Genomic DNA, 17,602 nt, shown 5'->3' with positions numbered 1-17,602 from the left:
CCAGGGGCCGAGCACCGCCGGCAGCCAAGCCGCGGAAAAGCGGGGGGGGACGGGGCAGAGAGGGAGGGAGACTCTCTTTTCCCCCCCCTTTTTACCCCATCCACATCATTCCCCCCCCCAGCCCTGCTATAAGTGCTTCTATCAACAAGTGTAAGTGGCTGAGCTCCGTGGGGAGGGATGTGGGGGTGAGAGGGGCCGGGTTTCCCCAGCCCCAAATGGGGCCGGAGGGAGAGGTGACCCGCAGGTTAGCGGGGGACATGGCCCCCCTCAACCTCCAGACCCCCCCGCCCCCCCGGTCCCCATCAACCCCGGAGCAAGGTCACCTCTCCTGGGAAAAGCCTGGCTCTCTCGCCTTAATGAGATAATTACGTCCTGCACCACAGTTAAAAACTCATAGGCTGTTTCCCTTGGGGTTAGAAAGAAACCTCCCTAATGAAAACCAGCCACCGGGAGAGGAAAAAGGAGTTTTTCCTCTTTAAAAATTATATATATATATTTATATATGTATGCACATAGATGAAGGGAGGCAGCGGTGGGAGGGAGGGGGGCCAGAGCCAGCGGCCGGGGCTGGTTGCTGGTGTCCGGTGAGGGCTGGGCTCGGGGCGATGAGCAGAAATCGAAGAGGTTAACGGTTATTATTTCTTCCCCTTGATTCCAGCGTGCTCTCCTGCCTGCCGCTGCAGGCACATATGGACGGGGCTGCGCGCACGCAGCGTTCCACGCGAAATCTCGGAGCGAGATCGGCCGCCGCAGCCCAGCTCTGAGCTCATAAACATCCCCGCTCCAGCGCAGCCGAGGGAGGCAAACCCCTGGCTGAGTTATTTTAACATTTGTCGAAAGCTTTTCTTGCGCTCCCTTCCCCTTCAAGTCGGAGGCGTGCAGATTTTTAAGCCAGCCAGAGCTGCCAAATCTGATCTTCCTGACGGGGAAGCAGCTTCCCAGAGCTCTCCAGCTTGGAAGGGGTGTAGCTGAAGGCAGATTTTGGCTCTCTCCGACTCCGCGGGGGGCTCCCCGAGTGCGCAAACAAGCCAGCCCAACCTCCCTTCCCCCCTCTTTTTTTTTTTAGGGGTCCATTTATTGGCCCTATTGGCCCAATTTAGTAGCCCGAGGGCCACTTTAGGAGTCAGCTCCGGCGTCTGGTCCTGCCCCACCTTGGCTGGGTAAATCACGGGCTGGTGTCACACTGCTTTCTGCTCCTGCTTCCCCGGGGGCTGCTCCCCATGGACGGCTGTTTTACCTCTGCTGAGCACCCAGCTGGATGGGTCCCCGGCCGCACGCGGTGCCAGGGCGATGCTGTGCATATATTATGCATATATCAGTGCATATATTAGAATATAGATAGCACATATTGCTGTCAGCCCTCCTGGCCACTCCGTGCTCCTGGGGGGGTGACGCCTGTGTCATTCCTGGGACCACTGGGCCCTGGGGGACCCAGCGCCACCCGGTGCCACCCTCCTCAACCAGGTACACACTTTACCCTGCTTTTTTCCACCATGGCTGCGGGGACAGACCCTTCCCAGGATGGGGATGACACCATGTCCAGGAAAAACTGCTCAAGGACCAACCTGGGGGACAGAGATGTCCCCTTGGAAGGCAGCGAGCCATAGGCAATGCGCCCCGGCTGGCTGGGGCTGGCGGGGGGGGCTGGGGCAGCAAGGACCCCCGTCCTTCACCCAGCGTTTCCCCCTTGGCCCTGGAGGCTGGGAACATCTTGCTGTGATTATTTTGGGGGGGCTGTGGGGCCCCCCCAAGGCTGATGGGTCTTGGCCCATCAAGGGGTGAGGGTGGGAGGGGGGACGGAGCAGCCCCAGCCCCATTTATAACCTTCTTCCTCCTCCTTGTTCGGGGCCAGACCTTAGTCTTGAACTGTCTGGCTTTTCCAGGGGAGACGGCTTTCCCTCAGTTCGCAGCATTAAATAATTAAATGGAGGGAATAATCGTCGGTGAAACCCCCTTGGGTTCGCACTTCCTCGGGCCCTGTGATTGCTGATATTTTTTTGGGTGAAATATGACCTTTTTTATGATCAAAGGGGATCAGAGTTCCAAAGGAAAGTTAAAAAAAAAAAAGTAAAAAAAAAAAAGAAAAGAGGGCAAGCATTTTCTTTTTTCCCAATCCTAGCGGTCTGGTAAAGTTTCTTTAGACATGCAAAGATTTACACACCTTTCTGCGGGGTGCCTTAAATTACCCTCCGACTCTTTACACATTTCCATGAGCAGAGCAAGAACAGTAAGTCATTGAGAAATTAACTGGCCTTTCAGTAATATCCCCTGTCGGCCTTTCAGAAGGAGAATGTCTAATGACTTTTTTGAAGTAGAGGTCAGGGTTTGCTTTTTTTAAATAAAACAATCTGTATTAATGCAATTTCCTTTTTAGCTGTAGGATTTGCCTTTTTTTCTTTTTTTTTCAGCATCTCTCTTTTTTTTTTTTTTTTTTTTTTTTTAACTCCGCCAGCCACACGAGGCATCTGAAGCGAGACCCAGTTGTTTGAAACCCACCCTCCTGGTGTTTCCTAACGCTCTTGTGCAAGCTCTTCTGTATTTGTAGGGGGGAAAAAATATGTGTTAAGTGATTAAAACTGGACCTTGGAGCTGGCAAGGTGACTCTCGGCCGTGCTGGGAGCAGAGCATGGGTGGTTTGGAGACGAAGCCAAGCAGGTTTGGTGTGCCCGAGACCGAGGGCAGGTTTGCAAGATGCCCGGTTTGCGGCTTGCAGCCCTTGGGATGAACGTGGTGGGTTTTTGCCAAGTCCTTCATCTCCCTCTCTTAAAAAAACCCAACAAACAAAACAACCCAAGAACTGATTTTTTTTGGTAATCTCGCTTTGTGTCCTCCGAGGGGTTTCCTGATATTTCTCTCATGCTGTGATAACATCTCGCGCTTCCAGAGCGCTCGCCGCGGCATGGATCCGGATGTGCTGTGCCAGTCCCAGCCCTTCTCCTCACCCCCGGATGGTGGCCGTGGCTGGGGTGGGACAGTGCAGCATCCTTGGAGCATTGCTTGGGATGGTGCTGCTCCCTTCGGCACCCGGGGGCTCATTCTCCATAATATCCCCAAAGTCTTGCCTTAGGAATGTTATCATGCAGAGAAACTGGGCTGGCTTGCCCAAATCTCCAATAGGTGGAAGGTTAGTTCTTGTTGTGGAGCTGCACCTTTGCTCCACCGTAAGGAGGATGTTGGGGGGAAGCGGGTAGTAAGGAGTGGAGTAAGGGAGACGGTGGGGGCTCGATGGTGCCCCGCGGCTCCCGAGGCGGGTAGCCGGGGTCCTTCCCTTCCCCGGCGCTGGGGGAGTGGGGCTGCCAGCCCCATCACTTTAAACCTGCGCTGTGCCCAGCCCCACCTCCTGCCCGTGGCCGGGGGACCAGAGAGAGCGTCCCCGTCCTGCCCCCGGCGCCAAGGGCATTGGGATGGAACGGGGTCAGGGCAGCGATGCCCACGGGGGTGACGGCTGGGGGCTTTTGCTGGAGGACCCTCCTGTGCCCTGCTGCTCCCAGCAGGAATGGTATTCCGCTGTCCGCTGGGCAATTCCTCTTTCTTCCTCCATCCCTGACAGACCCTGAAAGTGCAGCGTGCCCTGGGCAGCTCTTCTCCTCCTCCTCCCCCCTCCAGCTCTCACAACTCCCTCCGTTCCCTCCTGGCTCCTCATCTCTGTGGTCGGTGGCATTATAAAACACCCCGGCCTGGCCCTCGGTGAAGGTTTTTCTCCCAGCTTTCTTATTCCCTCTCTTTCTGCCTCTTTCTTTTGCTCTTTCTTTCTCTCCCTCTCTTTCTTTCCCTGCCAGGAATCCCAGTCCCAGATGAACCAATACTCCGTGGCTCTGCTATTTCCCTTTTATTCCCCTCCCCCCTTCAACAGCGAGATGGGAAAAGAGTGAACTAAAAAAAAAAAAAAAAAAAAGAAAGAAAGAAAGAAAGAAAAAAATCAAAGCTGCACATATTGGATCCAGATGTGCTTACAGCCCTTTCCAGCAATTTAATTAAATTCCCCCAGACAGCCAGGAGGATTTCTTAATGATCAAATTTCCCTGGCTTTCCTCCTAAAATGCCCCTCTTTCTTCGGCTGGCTGTTGCTCTGTCTCCCTGATGGATAGCCAACTCGCATTCTTCCTAGTCCGCCCCGCCAAGGCAATGGGGAGGAAGGGGGCAGATCCCAACGCTGTTATTTTAGCTGGGCACTCAAAAGTCCCGGCCGACCGTGCCAGCGACATCCCTATTTGCAAACCGGATTTTTTTTTTCCCCCAAAAAAAGTGGTGATAGGGAGTCATCTCCCTGGAGGCCATGGCTTGTGGCATGGTCATGGCAGGACCAAGGCAGGGATGCTCCAGGGAAGGGCTCCCATGTGCCCGGCCCCTCGCCTCGCTGTGCTGAGGGCCAGGGAGGGGTTTCAGCCCTTGGGTCTCTGGGCTTGACACCTCCTGGGGCTGGTTTTGAGCTGGGTTTGGCCCCACACTGCGCCCCCAAAGCCTCCTTTCCAGCTGGGGGGGCTTACTGGGATGGGGGCAAAGCCTCTGCCGGGCTTGTGGGGGCACGGCCGGGCTTGGTGGGGCCCTTTGGGGGAGCCCATGGTCCCCCCTCATCCCTTGAGCCAACACCGCTGGGGTCAGAGATGGCAATGGGGTGACCCACACTTGCCAGCCCTCCTTTGAAGACAACGGTGGGGAACGCAGGGGGGATTTCCCCCCAGAATGGTGTCTGATGGAGGGTTGGATCCTGCGCAGTCCCCACCAGTGCAATACAGCTGGGGCCAGTGACTGCGCCCAGCACTGCCACCCGGACTGCAGAGGGTCCAGGGTTTTACCGGACCATGGAGGATTTGGGCTTTACTGGGTCTGCTGATGGTCCAGGGTTTGCCCAGTCACTGGTGGCAGCGAGGAGGCACTCAGGGCTGGAGTGAGGGTCTCGGCTGCCCATCCCACCGGACACGGGGTCCCCCTGGCTGGGCTGCACTGGTTTGAAGCCGGCTTATATGGGCATAAAGCTTCCTCCTTGGGGAGGGAGAAATCCTCGCTCCCTGTTCCTCCTCCTGCTGCTTTTCCCCTCTGGTCCCTTGGTCAGGTCAGGGCGCTCGGATGGCATTGTTTCCCCCCACCCAGGATGGCATGGAGATGATGCCCCCCAAACCCGACCCACGGGGGCTACCGGGCTGCAAGGGGGGGTGTGTCCATGCTGCCACCACATGGCACCAAGTCCCTGTGGCAGCAGAGCCCACAAAGGGCTTGAGCCCCCCTGCCCGGCCACGAAGGCGGGCTCAGGAGGGTTGTGAGCACCGGGGTCCCCCACCCTGTCACCCCATTTTGTGTGGGGAGGGGAAGGGTGAGAAACAGGGGGGAGCGTGACGACACGTCAGAAAAATGCCCGACCGGCACGGCCTCCTCGCCCCCTCTGCCCCCGGGCCACGGCTGCCTGCCGAAATCTGGAAGCGCTCCACCAGAATAAAATAAATACGTAAATAGGAAACCCAAGGCGGCTTCAGTTATTGCCGACTCTCCGGAGCTCCCCTCGCCTGGAAATTCCACCAGAATAATAATACAAATAATGATGATGATAATAATACCGATAAATCCTGGCCTAACGCTTCCCCCAGTGGCTCTTTCAGCAGGGGAGGGTCCGGGCGTGCTGCGGGCAGGAGCCCCCCGAACCCCCGAGTCCCAGGGGGAGGTGGCAGCCACCCGGTGCCACCCCCTCAGCCCGTCCTGGGTGGGTGCGCGTGGCCCCAGGGGTGGGTGGGGTGCTGGGTGGGATACTGGGCTGGCGCGTGGGGTTGCAGGGACGTGTCACCCACCCACCGACACCCACCCAGCTGCTCCCACGGGTGGCAGAGCTGGAGCTGAAGCCACCACGGGCGCTGGAGGAGGGGGGGGACGCAGCGATGGGGGTGTGCGTGCCCACCCTGCCCTTGTCGCAAGGGCAACGAGAGGGGGTCACCGGGGAAAAGGGGGGGTTACACCGGGGGGACGGGGGGATGCACCGGGAAGGGGGGGGGGGGTGTTTGGGTGCCACGGGGGTTCCCCGGCCGCGCCCGGCCCCGCCCACCTGCCGCGCGCGCCCCCGCCCCCCCACGCGCGCTCCCGGCGCGCCGCTCCCGGCGGCGGGCTGCCCCCTGCCGGCGGCCCCGCGGCCACGCCCACTGAGACCACGCCCATCTAAACCACGCCCCCATGCGACCACGTCCACCGAGGCCACGCCCCCGTGCGATCCCGTCCCAGAGACTCCGCCCCCTTTGAGCTCCCGCCCCAATAGGGTCCCGCCCCCAGAGAAGACCCGCCCCTCCCGGCACAACCGGCGGCTTCCGCTTCCGGCAGCGGGGCCGGCGCAGGTGAGGGGTGGCGAGTCGCGGGTGTCTCAGTCCCCTGGCGGCCCCCGTGAGGGGTGGATGGCTGCTGGGGCCTCCAGGTCCCTCCCCATGGAGGTTGGGGGCCCCTGCTGGCACTCCCGGGGGACTCCGGGGACTCGCCCCGTGGGGCGCGGGGGCGGTCGGGGCCGTCTCGGTGGGACGCCGGGGGGTTTATGGGCCTCTGCATTTGCCCCCGTGGGGCGCAGTGGGATTTGGGGGGCTCTCCGTCCCCTCCCCGGGGTTGCTGTCCTGTGCGCTGTCGGTGGGGTGTCCCTTGGGCTGGGTCCTGCGGGTCGCAGGGCGTTTCGGGACCCCTGGCCTTGCGGGGGCTGCTCCAGCCCTGCTCCCCCCGCCCCAGGCAGGGGATTGCTAGTCGCAGGGACCCCGGAGCACTCGGAGCCCCTCTCCCCTGTGGCCCTTGGCACCCCCGGCGGGTGGGGGCTTGTGGCAGAGCCTCTGCAAACAGGGTTTGCCCAGAACCTGGGCCCCGCCTGGCGTGCTTTCCTCATGCGCCCAGATAACTCCAATTTGTGGCTCTGTGTGCAGGAGATAATTTGAATACACCTCTGTGGTGTGTGGGAGGAGATCCCTGCCTGTTTTTTTTCTAAGCGCAAAACTGCTAGAAAGCCTCGTTTTTTTAAAAGGTGGGGAAAGTCCTTTGGAAACCAGGCAGTGCCAGCGTCTGCCTGCCAGACACCTGCGTAGGGGAGGACACCACTGCCATGCTGGAGGCCCCTGGATGGTCTGTGCGCAGAACAGAGCACGATGCCTTTCCTGCACGGCTTCCGCAGGATCATCTTTGAGTATCAGCCTCTGGTAGACGAGATCTTGGGGTTGCTGGTGATACAGGATGCGGAACAGCAGAGCACCCTTGAGAGGTAATGAGATGAGGCTGTGAGCAGACTTCTGGGGATAAATGCTCACTTGGTGCTTTAGGAGGGGATGGCTGGAGCTCAGCGATGCGGCCGAGGTCAGACACAGCATGGGCTGGGAACAAACCCCCATCCTGGTGAGCAGCTCATCCTGCAGACTCTCCTCTTGCTACTGTTTTTTGGGAACACGGGGGTGGAGCAGAGCAAACACAGGGACTATTTGTGCTCCCCAGGAACATCCCTTTCTGCCTGACCCATGGCAGTAAAACCTAAACTGGGGTTCAGCTGTGACCCATGATGCCCTTGTGCAATCCCACAGCTAACAGGTTAGAGACCTGCTGGTTAAAGACAAGAGGGGAGACCGGGGAGTTTTCTTCTTTGCCCAGAGGTACTTTGATCCTTGCACGCCCCTGACATCTGTGCCATTCAACTGGGTAATTGGTTGTTTTTTGTGTGTGTCAAGCCCTGCCTGTCTGGGCAGCGACAGGAACCAGCTCTCAGCTGTGAGACGTGTCTTGGAGAGGGAGACGCACTCTCCATTTTATCAGGAAGGTGTGAGCTATGCCCTGCTGAAGGTCACCGAGCTGGGGCTTGTCCCTGCTGCAGAAATCCTCCTGGAGTTCGGAGCTGACCTCAGCTTTGAAGGTAAGAACGTGGGAAGGGGCTGGGCCTGGCCAGGAGGAGCCAGCTGGTAAGAAGCTGCCCTGGGAGGTGGTGATAGCTGGGGCAGGAAGAGGGGCTGCTCCCAGCTCAGACCCCCCACTGCTTGCTTGGGATAGTGTGGCTGTGCCTTATGTCAGCCCTTGTCTGAACCCAGCCACCGGGATGGACTGGGGCATGGCCAGTGTCTTGGGGTCAGTTTGCAGCTTTGAGGGCTTTTGCCAGAGCCGGAGCCATTGCAAAAGCAGGACCTGTGTCTGTGACAGCTTGGTTTTGATGGGCATCACTGCATTCTCATGTCCCTCCCCAGCTGCCCCCATCCACTTTTGGTGGGTTTCAGGGCTGTTCTGGGGAAGCCCTTAGTTCTCTCTGATGCTGTGTTTGTCCTCAGATCCAGTCACTTACTACACCCCCCTGCACATCGCGGTCCTCCGCAACCAGCCAGATATGGTGGAGCTCCTGGTGCACCACGGGGCCGACATCAACCGGAGAGACCGGGTATGGGCTTAACTGCCTTGGGCATGGCCAAGCTGAGACTCCTTGGGGTTTGAGTCCAAGGGACTGGTGTGTGGGGACAGCCCTCCCTGCTCCCCACCTCCTGGGCTTCGCTGCATGCCGCTTCCCCTTAGCGTCCTTCCGTGCTTGTTGTCCGTAGTGCTTCGATGCTGTGACAGAAGTTCAGGTTGCCTTTGGCTGAGCAAACCTGCCTCTGCCATGTAGACAAACCTCTGCCTATGGACACACCGGGGAAGGTTCGCTTTGATTTTGGGGGATGGGTTCAAATATGCTCTTACATTGACCAGCATGAAGCCAGAGCAGTGACTCTCTGAAGGCACTTGCAAATAGTCTTTAATACTTACTAGTGTTTTTTTTTTCCTCTTGCTCTTTGCAGATCCATGAGAGCAGTCCCCTCGATCTGGCCAGTGAGGAGCCTGAGCGGTTGCCGTGCCTCCAGCGGCTGCTTCAGCTGGGGGCCGATGTCAACGCAGCTGACAAAAATGGTCCGTGTGCCCCGTCCAGCTCCCCCAGCATGGGTGCTCCCAGCAGTCAGCCCTCGTGGGTGGGCTACAGCAGGGCACGGGGTCTGGGTCGTTCTGTCTTGCCGCTGCAAATGTGCTCTGGTTACAAACTGGTTTGGAAGTTGGGTGCAGGCTGCAGAACCTCTCTGGTCCTCTGTGTTTTCTCCTCCTACCTTGGCTATGTCAGGTGCAGAGGGGGGCTGAAACCAGCTCTGTGCAGTCTGTGGGAGAGGGGATGGAGCTGTGCCCTTACAGCCTTGGATGCTCATGTGCTCTAAAACCCACTCTGCCAGGATACATGTGCCCTGTGGGGACACCACCAGCCCTGCGTGTGTGGCCTGTCACCCTGTCCCCATAGCTGTGCAGCATCCTGGGGACAGTGGAAACCTGCCAGAAGGAGAAGTTGTCTCTCCCCATGTTTGGCTGTCTGGTCGGTGGGTTGGATTGTTTTCCTTCCTGCCTTTTGGAGTGTCAGCCTATTTTCATCTGACTGACTTGATTGCTGCATTGCAGGAAAGACGGCGTTGCTGCACGCCCTGGCCAGCAGTGACGGCGTCCAGATCCACAACACTGAGAGCATCCATCTCCTGTTGGAAGGAGGTGAGGGCAGACTTCTCCCCTCTCCATGCACGATCTCTCCAGGCCTGGTGCTGACTCATTCTTTGTACAGCACCAGGCACTGCCCTTCTGACTCCTTCATGTTCTCACTTAAACAAGAGTAAAGCCCGGCAGTGCCAGAGTTTGTGCTGTCCTGGCCTCATTGTCTGCAACAGTTACATTCTCTGTTCTCTCCTCCAGGTGCGGATGTCAGGGCCACCACCAAAGATGGTGACACTGTCTTCACCTACGTCATCTTCCTGCTGGGAGAGATGGTGTGCAGCAACACCGAGGAGGCACAGGTGATCAATCGCTTCTGCTTTCGTGTCACACAGCTGCTGCTGGCCCATGGTGCCAACCCCAGCGAGTGCCCAGCCCCCGAGTCCCTCACTCACCTCTGCTTCAAAAGCTTCAAATGCCACTTCCCGCTGCTGCGTTTCTTGCTGGAGTCGGGTGCTGCCTACAACTGCTCCCTCCATGGTCCCTCGTGCTGGTCGGGCTTCCACATCATCTTTGAGTGCCTCTGCTCGCACCTCAGTGTCTCTGAAGATGACAGCTTCTCTACAGACCTCATCCAGAAGGGTCAGACTCTGCTGGAGCTCATGATGGCCAGTTCACAAGCCATCCATCTGCCCAGCAACTTTGAGGTCAACACCAGCAGCTGTAGGTACCACGGGGAGAAGATCAGGACTCTCTTCTGCTCTCTGAAGCAGCTGGAGCGCTCCCCACAGGCATTGAAACATCTCTGCAGGGTGTTTATCCGTCAGCGCCTTAAACCGTGGCCAGTAGATGTCAAAATCAAGGCTCTACCTCTTCCAGACAGGCTGAAGTGGTACCTCCTCATTGACCACACTGCTGCTGGGCACGAGGACCTCTGAGCCTGGCTAATGCCTCTCTGTCTCCCCCCTCCATGGTCATGGTATGCCTACAGCCACAAAATTTCTGCTCTGGGCCAGTTTTCTTTGCAAGAGGTGGACTGTCTACGTGCTGTCCACGTGCCCGTGGCTTGGCCAGTGCTGCCCACAGTGTCTGTCTCTGCTGCGTTTTTTGAGGTGTGCTTTTTTGAGCATGATGCTGCACGCACGTCTGGAGGCCTCGTTGCTCTGGGGCATATCGCGGGGAGGCGGGCAGAGCCCTGTGGCTCCCTGGGGATGAAGAGAGCCCCTGGGCATTGGGGAGCCAGATACTGAGGCAGAGGGCTGGTTTGTGTGGATTTTAAGGAAAGGCCTGGCGGGCAGGACCAGTGGGGTGGTGTGACTGGACAGGGAGCCTGTCCCCTCTCTTTCCAGCCCTGCCAGGCCCGGGGTGGGTGAAGCTGTGCCTTAAACAAGTGGTGGAGTTGTGAGATGCCTCGGGGTACTGGCGGAAGAGGTGTTCCCTGTGCCACAAGAGTGCTGGCATCAGTGTCCTGGTTCCCTGTCTCAAGTGCTGGTGGTGGGAGCAGACATGGTGGAGGCAGGTCCGGCACCTCTGCATGGATGTGGATGCTTTCTTCACTCACGAGGGCTGCTGAACTCAGGAGCATCATGGGGGTGAGGGGAAGCGGGGCTGGCAGTGGTGGCTGGCTGCTGGGCACCCTCCAAGTTTCTGCTGGGAGCACCCCATCCTCCTGGCAGAGGACCATCCACCAAGGACATCTCAAAGGTGCTGGGCTCCAGAACAGACAAATGGATGTTTCTTGGCTTCGTGGTGTGTTCCCTGTGGAAGGACGAGGAATGGGCAGCTAACTGCTGAGTGCCTTGTGCGTCTTTCCCCATTCCTTGGCTTTCCCTTGCTGACTGCTCCCAGGACCTTGGTCTCCAGTGCGTCCTTCCCAGGAACAAGAAATTGCAGCAGGATTCAGGAGGGGTCACTTTCCAACCTGCTACCGGAACCTGCAAACTCTGGGGCTGCACATGGAGGTCCCATGTCCCAGCCTTGCCACAGCTGTCTGGCTTGCCCCTTCTAGGCATCTGCTTCCTTGTGCCATGCCAAAGACTGGCCGCAGAGCTGAGCCCTTTCATTTTTGTTGGTTTGCTTTTTGTTTGTCATGGGGGACAGATGCAGAAGAGGATGAAAAGAGGGGAAAAAAAAATAAATCTAGTCTGAGCAGGTAGTGTTTATAGCAGGTGGATCTGGGATCCACTGGCAGTTTGACTGCAGAAGGGTTGTCTCCCTCCATTGCCTTCCTGGCAGCATCTGTGTTTTACCGTCTCCCACCCTGTGGAACTGGAGCTGTGCATCTCAATGAATTGATGTTTAAAAAAATAATAATGTGATCAAATACTCCCCTGGTGTCTGGAATGAGAAATGAGCAATTAAATGAGGCCTTTTATAATAACGACAAGGGGCTTGTTTCTTCTGCAGGAGAAGTGGGGGCAGGAGAGGGCTCGGTGGGGATGGGGGGAATTGTGTGTGAGCCCGGCTGGATGGGCTACAACTGGGATCTGCTCGCCCACCTGGCAAGCTGTTGTACCAGCGTTGGCCAAGCTGTGTTGGGTTACAGGATTACATCCATCTCCTCTTCTGTTGCCCCTGTGGGAGACCTGCTCTTGGGTTTAAATGAGAGGCCCCCACAAAGCCCCAGAACCTGGTGTTGCCTCCCCAACCCACTGCAGGGAAATGGTGGAGATTTCTCCCATTTGCCTTACCCAGCCTGTTGCTGTGAGCAGCAGCGAGTTCAAGAGCAGGAAAGGGTCAAACACCCAAGTGAGGAATGGAGCCCCAACCCTCACAGAGGTGCTCCGAGCTCCTGTTCACCAACAGTGTGACCGGTCTCAGCAACCTGCTGGTGCCCATGGAGCACGTCTCTTGCAGGGGAGGCCCTCTTGCTCCCATACCACTGAAGGTGGCATCAAGCCAACACGGCATCCGACAAAGCCCACATGCAGAAGTGCAACAGCAGGAAAATGTATTTGGCAAACACCTCTTTTTCACAAACAGCAGCAACTTGGAAGACAAAGCCCCATCCTTGTCACCAGCCCTGGAGAGAGGGAGTCACAATACCCTCGCTGCTGTCCGTCACCCCATGGTGAAGGCACAGTCCTCACCCCTCCCGGCCCCAGCAGGAACCACTGTGCTGGCCCATGCTCTGAGCTGGCCCCGGAGAGACCTTCTCCTGCCACCAGCTGCCTTCATCTCATGGCGAAGGTGTAGACATGGTAGATCTCATCGGGGAAGTTCTCCTGGCGCTCCTCGGCCAGGAGGTGCAGCCCAGCTCGGCGGATGATCTTACGGACCACATCCAGGTCCCGGCAGACGCTGCTGTCCACATCGTCCATGATCACGCCCTCCTGAGCCATGTTGTCCTTGATGACCACGATGCCGTTGGGCCGCAGGCCAGCGCGGCACCGTTTCAGGAAGTCGGAGAGGTGGTTGTCGGTGAGATGTCCTAGAGAGGCAGAGCGGGTGTTAGAGGGCATGGGGTGACTGCGGCAGGACACCCAGGCAGCACCTGATACAAGGGTAGGAGATCAGGAGACTGTAGTTGGGATCCCTCCTGATCCAGGCAGCCAAATACTTGAACCGTTTGCAGGTGAAGCCTGGGGGTGTCCAACTTGCATCCCACAGGTTCTATCTAACTCCATCCAACCCACACCTCTGTCCTGACCTCTGAGGGCTTGGGGGAGAAGGACCCCACGGTGCAATGCCCTTGTAGTGCTCACGGAGGGCAGGTCCCCAACCCAACCTCCCACCCGTGCTGTGATGTTCATTCTTCACGCAGACCTCAAGATCTCCTGCCCAAAGCTCTCCCCAGTGCGTGGGGAACCTGCCCCTTGGGGGAAGATGGACGGAGGAGAGGCTGGTGAGACCCCCGCAAGCTGAGCAACTCACCGATGACCCACTGGATCCAGATGACATCGTAGGAGTTGGGCTCGGGGCTGAAGTCCTGGAGGCCGCAGCAGAAGTAGTTGCGCACCCGCCTGCCCTCCTCTCCCAGGTAGCTCTTGGCCTTGGTGAGGAAGTCCTCTGTCACGTCCACCATGTCCACTGTCTTGAAGAGGGGCAGCAGCAGCCGCTTGGTGATCCGGCCAATTCCCGCCCCACAGTCCAGAGCGCGGGTTGTCCCCGTCCGATTGGGACCATCCTGGAATGACAACCGTGAGGGGATGAATTCCACTCTGAGGATTCCACAGAGGAGAAATGGGGCAACCAAGGATGAGGGGGCTGGAGTAAGGGGGACCTATTGCAGGGCGAAGCTCTCCTAGCACACATGCAATGGAAGATCCCACGGAACAACTCAGAGGGAAGAGCCCAGCTTGGTGCTGGGAGAAGGTCAGGGCTTTGGGACCATGACAGACCGGGCCACCTACCCGCAGAAACCTCTGCAGGAACTTCCTGGAGCTGTTGATGTCAATGCTGGAGATGTGGCCATAGCCCCCCAGCATGCCGTCCACCGTGGCGGGCACATCCTTCCAGTACTTCTCTGCCTTGGAGTAAAACTCAAACTCGTTCTCCACCACCTCGCTTGTCATGCTGGCCGAGGGGCACTTGCCAACCTGTGACTCGCTGCTCCTCCGAGACAGGGTAGAAACCACCGGTCAGGTCCAAAACAGCCAGAGGCACAAAGACCCGCCGAACCGGGGAGGCAGGTATCAGCTCTGTGAGTACCCCAATTTCTATTTACCACCCCTTCCCCCTCACCAGGGCTATGGCAAACCCTAAAAACCTTCAGCTGAGAGCAAGAAGGAACAAATATCTAAATCCTGGTATTTTCTGGTGACCACCAAGCCCAAATTGCCCTCCCAGAAAGGGATGTTTCAGTTAGACCAGGCATCCCAGAGCCCCACTCAGCAATACACCGAATTATATTATTATTTTTTTTAAAGCTGATCCACCCTTTTCACCTCTTCTGCCTCATCTCTCCCTGTCTTGAGAGCATTAACGTTTTACAGATTACATGTTTATCTGCGGCGACAACCCCATCAGTCACCTCCAATTACATCTAGAGTTGCTAAAAGTTATCCTAAGCACCTACCTGAGGATTGTAAATCTCAGCCGTGACCATAAGTTAGAGATTTGCAATATAATAAAGTCAAGGTATAATCAGCAATACAAGCTATAAATCCCCCCCTGGACATCTCATAATTCAAACCACTGTGGATTTGATTAACTGTGCTGGGGATTAGAAACTAGATTTAAGGTGGCCAAAGGGTAAATTCAAGGACTTCAAACACCTTTACAAATAAAGAAATACATAGTGTTCATGGCTTAAATTTGCTGGCAAACATCCCATTAGACACAAAACCTTTTCTAAGGCAGCTTAGGCAATTTCGGTGGCCCCGCGTGGTCCTGAACAGCCCGGGGATGAAGCAGGGGGACACAGCATCTCACCTTGCAGATCACCGGTTGAAATCCAGTTTGGCTCGGTGGTGCCGGGAGCTAGCCTGTGCTGTGATCTAAGGGAAGAAAGGACGTGATTTTAGTCCCAAATCACCCCTCTGGTCCTGCAAGCGTGAGCAAGGCCGACCACAGCCCCACGGAGCCGGAGGTAAGAGCCACCCTGACCCTGTGGGCACCCTCATGGGGCAGTTGTGGGGCAGGACATGGTGCCGCCCCATAGCTCAGAGGCGGCAGGAGGCCAAGCCGCAGGGGCAGCTGGTGCGTGGAGGGTTTTGGCCCCGCTTTAGGCAGCGCTGCTGTCTGATTACCCCCGGTAATGTTTTTCAGGGTGTCACAGGCCACTGGCTCAGATGGAGAGCACCCAGTGGGACCACCCCACCCACCAGCCTGGACCCCCCTGGTGCTGGAGTCTCCCCGCTGCCCTGAAACGTGGCGGCTGCTGGCAGGTACTCGCCCCACAGACCTCACACCGGCCCCCCCGATTCGGGGTGGGGCTCACCCCCGTGTTGGGGCCCTTTCCCCCACCCCTGGAGCCGTTTGCAGGCAGGGAAAGGGGGTGCGCGGGCGGATGGGGTCCCCAGGACGAGCGGGGGGGAGGGGATGTGTGTGCACCGCAACGGGGGGCACTGGGGTCCCGTCCCCGGGGGCTGGGGGTGGGGGGTTACACCAGCCCTGCCCGCGGGGGTGCGAGGGGGCGGTTCCCGGTTCAAGGCCTAAACCAGCCGTTTGCCCGGTACCCTCAGCTCGGGGATGGGGACCCCCCCCCCCGCGCTCCAGGGCCGCGGCGCGGCCACCCCCCCCAGCCGGGGAGCCCCGCAGGCCGCTCCACTGAGCTCTGCCCGCCGGGGTGGGCCGGATTCGGCCCCGGCAGCTCCCCCAGCCCCCCCGCCCCGCCCCGCCCCGCCGCTGCGGGCACAGAGTGGCCCCAGGGCGGGGGGTGCCCGGTCCTGCCCGCTCCCTCCGGCCGCGACCCCTGGCTCTCCCCAGTTACCTCAGGCGGCGGCCGCGCTCTGTCCGACCCCCCCCTCCCCGCCCCCGGCGTGACGGGCGGCAGCGGGAGCCAATCAGGCGGCGGCGCTCGCGGTGACGTCAGTGTGAGGTCACACCCGGGGGGCGGGCCCTCCCCCGCTCTCCTACCGGCTGTCCGCGCGGGGGCGCCCCGGGAGGAGGGGGGTCCGGTGTGGGGCGGACTGGGACGGACTGGGACGACCCGCGGCGGCCTCCGGGGTGGCGGCCGAGGGCAGGGGGATCCCGTCCTGTCCCGTCCCCCCACGGTGCGGTGCCCTGCGCCCCCGGCATGTGCCCGCACCGTGTCCCGAGCGGCCCCGGGGCTGCCCGCCGGGCTTCGCGCCGCCCCCCCGGCGACAGGGTGTGAGACCCCTGTCACGGCCCCCAGCCCGGCACCGTGCGGGGCGGGGGTGGGGGCGACATGGCCGCAGCAGCCCGTCGGCAGTGGCACCGGGATGGCGGAACCGGGGCTGCCGGTGAGGGCGGCGGGGTCGGAGTGAACGGGCTACGGGACACCGGGTTTTGACAAGCGGGGCGGTGTCGGGATCGGGCTGCCCGCCTGCCCCCGGCCCTGCCGCTGCCCCGTCCCCGTCCCGCCGTCGTCCTTGTCCCGTCCCGGTCCCGTCCCGTCCCCTCCCGCCGCGGCCGCGCGGGGGCGCTGTTGTCCCGCCGTTGCGCCGCCGCTGCCGCGGGAACTTCGGCGGCGTCCTGCGGGGCGGGGGGGCGGGACACGGACACCGGCCCCGCACGGAGCCCTGCGGCCACCCCGCGGGTCCTCTGGTGTCCGACAGGGGCGAGTCGGCCCCTCAGCGCGGCACCGGCCCCTCCCTCACCTCCCCCCGGTCACCGACCGGCATAAAACCTGTAGGAGCAAACATCTGCTTGAAATCACCCAAAGCGGTCGGAAGGCAGCGGCAATGGGGACAACGCGGCACAAGGGGAGCGGGGTGCCAGCTGGCACCCACTTACACCCCAAAATGCCCTAATGGCTCCAGCAAGGACTTGCTTTCCCCAAACCAGAGCCGCTCACCCCCCAGCGCCACCCAAAAATCCACGGCACAACTGGGATGCAGCCTCGGTGCCGGAGCACCTTGTGTCCTTCCATGGTGTCTATGTGGAAGGTGAAGGGAGACCCCACCTTTGGGCAAGCAGCTGTCACCCCGGGACAGCTTTTGGGCACCCATGTCCCCCGAGTCCCTGCTGAAGGACCCGGGCATGCCAGGGGTGGCAGCGACCTGAGCTGGGGGCTGATGTAACTCAGGGCTGGGAGCACTTGTGTGCTCCGCTGCGGAGTTGGGGATGTGGCGAGAGCATCTCTAAGCACAGAAAGCACCCCTTTTGCCCCATTTTGCTCACCAGATTTTAAGGAAATGAGGCTCTCTGTCACCAGGGAGGGGACACTGGCTGCAGGACAGCAGCGCCCGGCTGCTCTCGGGAGGGGGTGGTGGTTGGGGAGGTGCTCAAGGGGGAGCTGGCACCAAGCGTCCCCCCCATGCACAAGCACCTGAATGACCAAAACCCACCAGTTTTGTCCTCACTGAAGCCACCAGCAGCCATCGCATCACCCTGGTCGTCACCTGCGTTTTCAAGCATGGGGTGTCCGCAGCCCATCCGTGCCACCTATTTCCCATGGGAGCCTCCAGTATTTAGTCCCCCTGCTTCCTAAAAAAGACATTTTTCTCCTTTTTTTCACCATAGTGCACTAGGGCTCCTGCAGACCCTTTCCATTAAGCCCCAGCCACCTCCTCCATCCTCCATCCTTCCCTGCCACCGAGACCCTTTGCGGTGACAG

At 59.4% G+C, this 17,602-nt stretch overlaps 2 protein-coding genes across 3 annotated transcripts; one reads left to right on the top strand and one right to left on the bottom strand.

Moving 5' to 3' along the window:
* The first annotated feature begins 6,258 nt into the window (after nucleotides 1–6,258).
* ASB6 (ankyrin repeat and SOCS box containing 6) lies at nucleotides 6,259–11,748 on the top strand. Of its 2 annotated transcripts, none has more exons than XM_063353186.1 (7): nucleotides 6,259–6,314; nucleotides 6,977–7,210; nucleotides 7,668–7,849; nucleotides 8,256–8,362; nucleotides 8,757–8,865; nucleotides 9,397–9,483; nucleotides 9,682–11,748. In XM_063353186.1, the coding sequence occupies exons 2-7, from the start codon at nucleotides 7,098–7,100 to the stop codon at nucleotides 10,356–10,358; spliced, it is 1,275 nt and encodes a 424-aa protein (XP_063209256.1). In that variant the 5' UTR covers nucleotides 6,259–6,314; nucleotides 6,977–7,097; the 3' UTR covers nucleotides 10,359–11,748. The 2 variants fall into 2 exon arrangements, with proteins under 2 accessions (XP_063209256.1, XP_063209258.1); XM_063353188.1 differs by lacking the exon at nucleotides 6,259–6,314 and adding an exon at nucleotides 6,316–6,407.
* Nucleotides 11,749–12,353: 605 nt separating this feature from the next.
* NTMT1 (N-terminal Xaa-Pro-Lys N-methyltransferase 1) lies at nucleotides 12,354–15,873 on the bottom strand. Its single transcript, XM_063353189.1, has 5 exons — nucleotides 15,794–15,873; nucleotides 14,794–14,858; nucleotides 13,773–13,968; nucleotides 13,294–13,546; nucleotides 12,354–12,850 (listed from the first exon to the last, which is right to left on the bottom strand). The coding sequence occupies exons 3-5, from the start codon at nucleotides 13,932–13,934 to the stop codon at nucleotides 12,594–12,596; spliced, it is 672 nt and encodes a 223-aa protein (XP_063209259.1). The 5' UTR covers nucleotides 13,935–13,968; nucleotides 14,794–14,858; nucleotides 15,794–15,873; the 3' UTR covers nucleotides 12,354–12,593.
* Nucleotides 15,874–17,602: the final 1,729 nt, after the last annotated feature.

The sequence above is a fragment of the Chroicocephalus ridibundus genome, chromosome 15 (assembly GCF_963924245.1).
Source record: "Chroicocephalus ridibundus chromosome 15, bChrRid1.1, whole genome shotgun sequence".
Lineage (NCBI taxonomy): Eukaryota > Metazoa > Chordata > Aves > Charadriiformes > Laridae > Chroicocephalus > Chroicocephalus ridibundus.
Note: the sequence above shows the minus strand (reverse complement) of the source record. Positions and strands in the feature narration are given on the sequence as shown.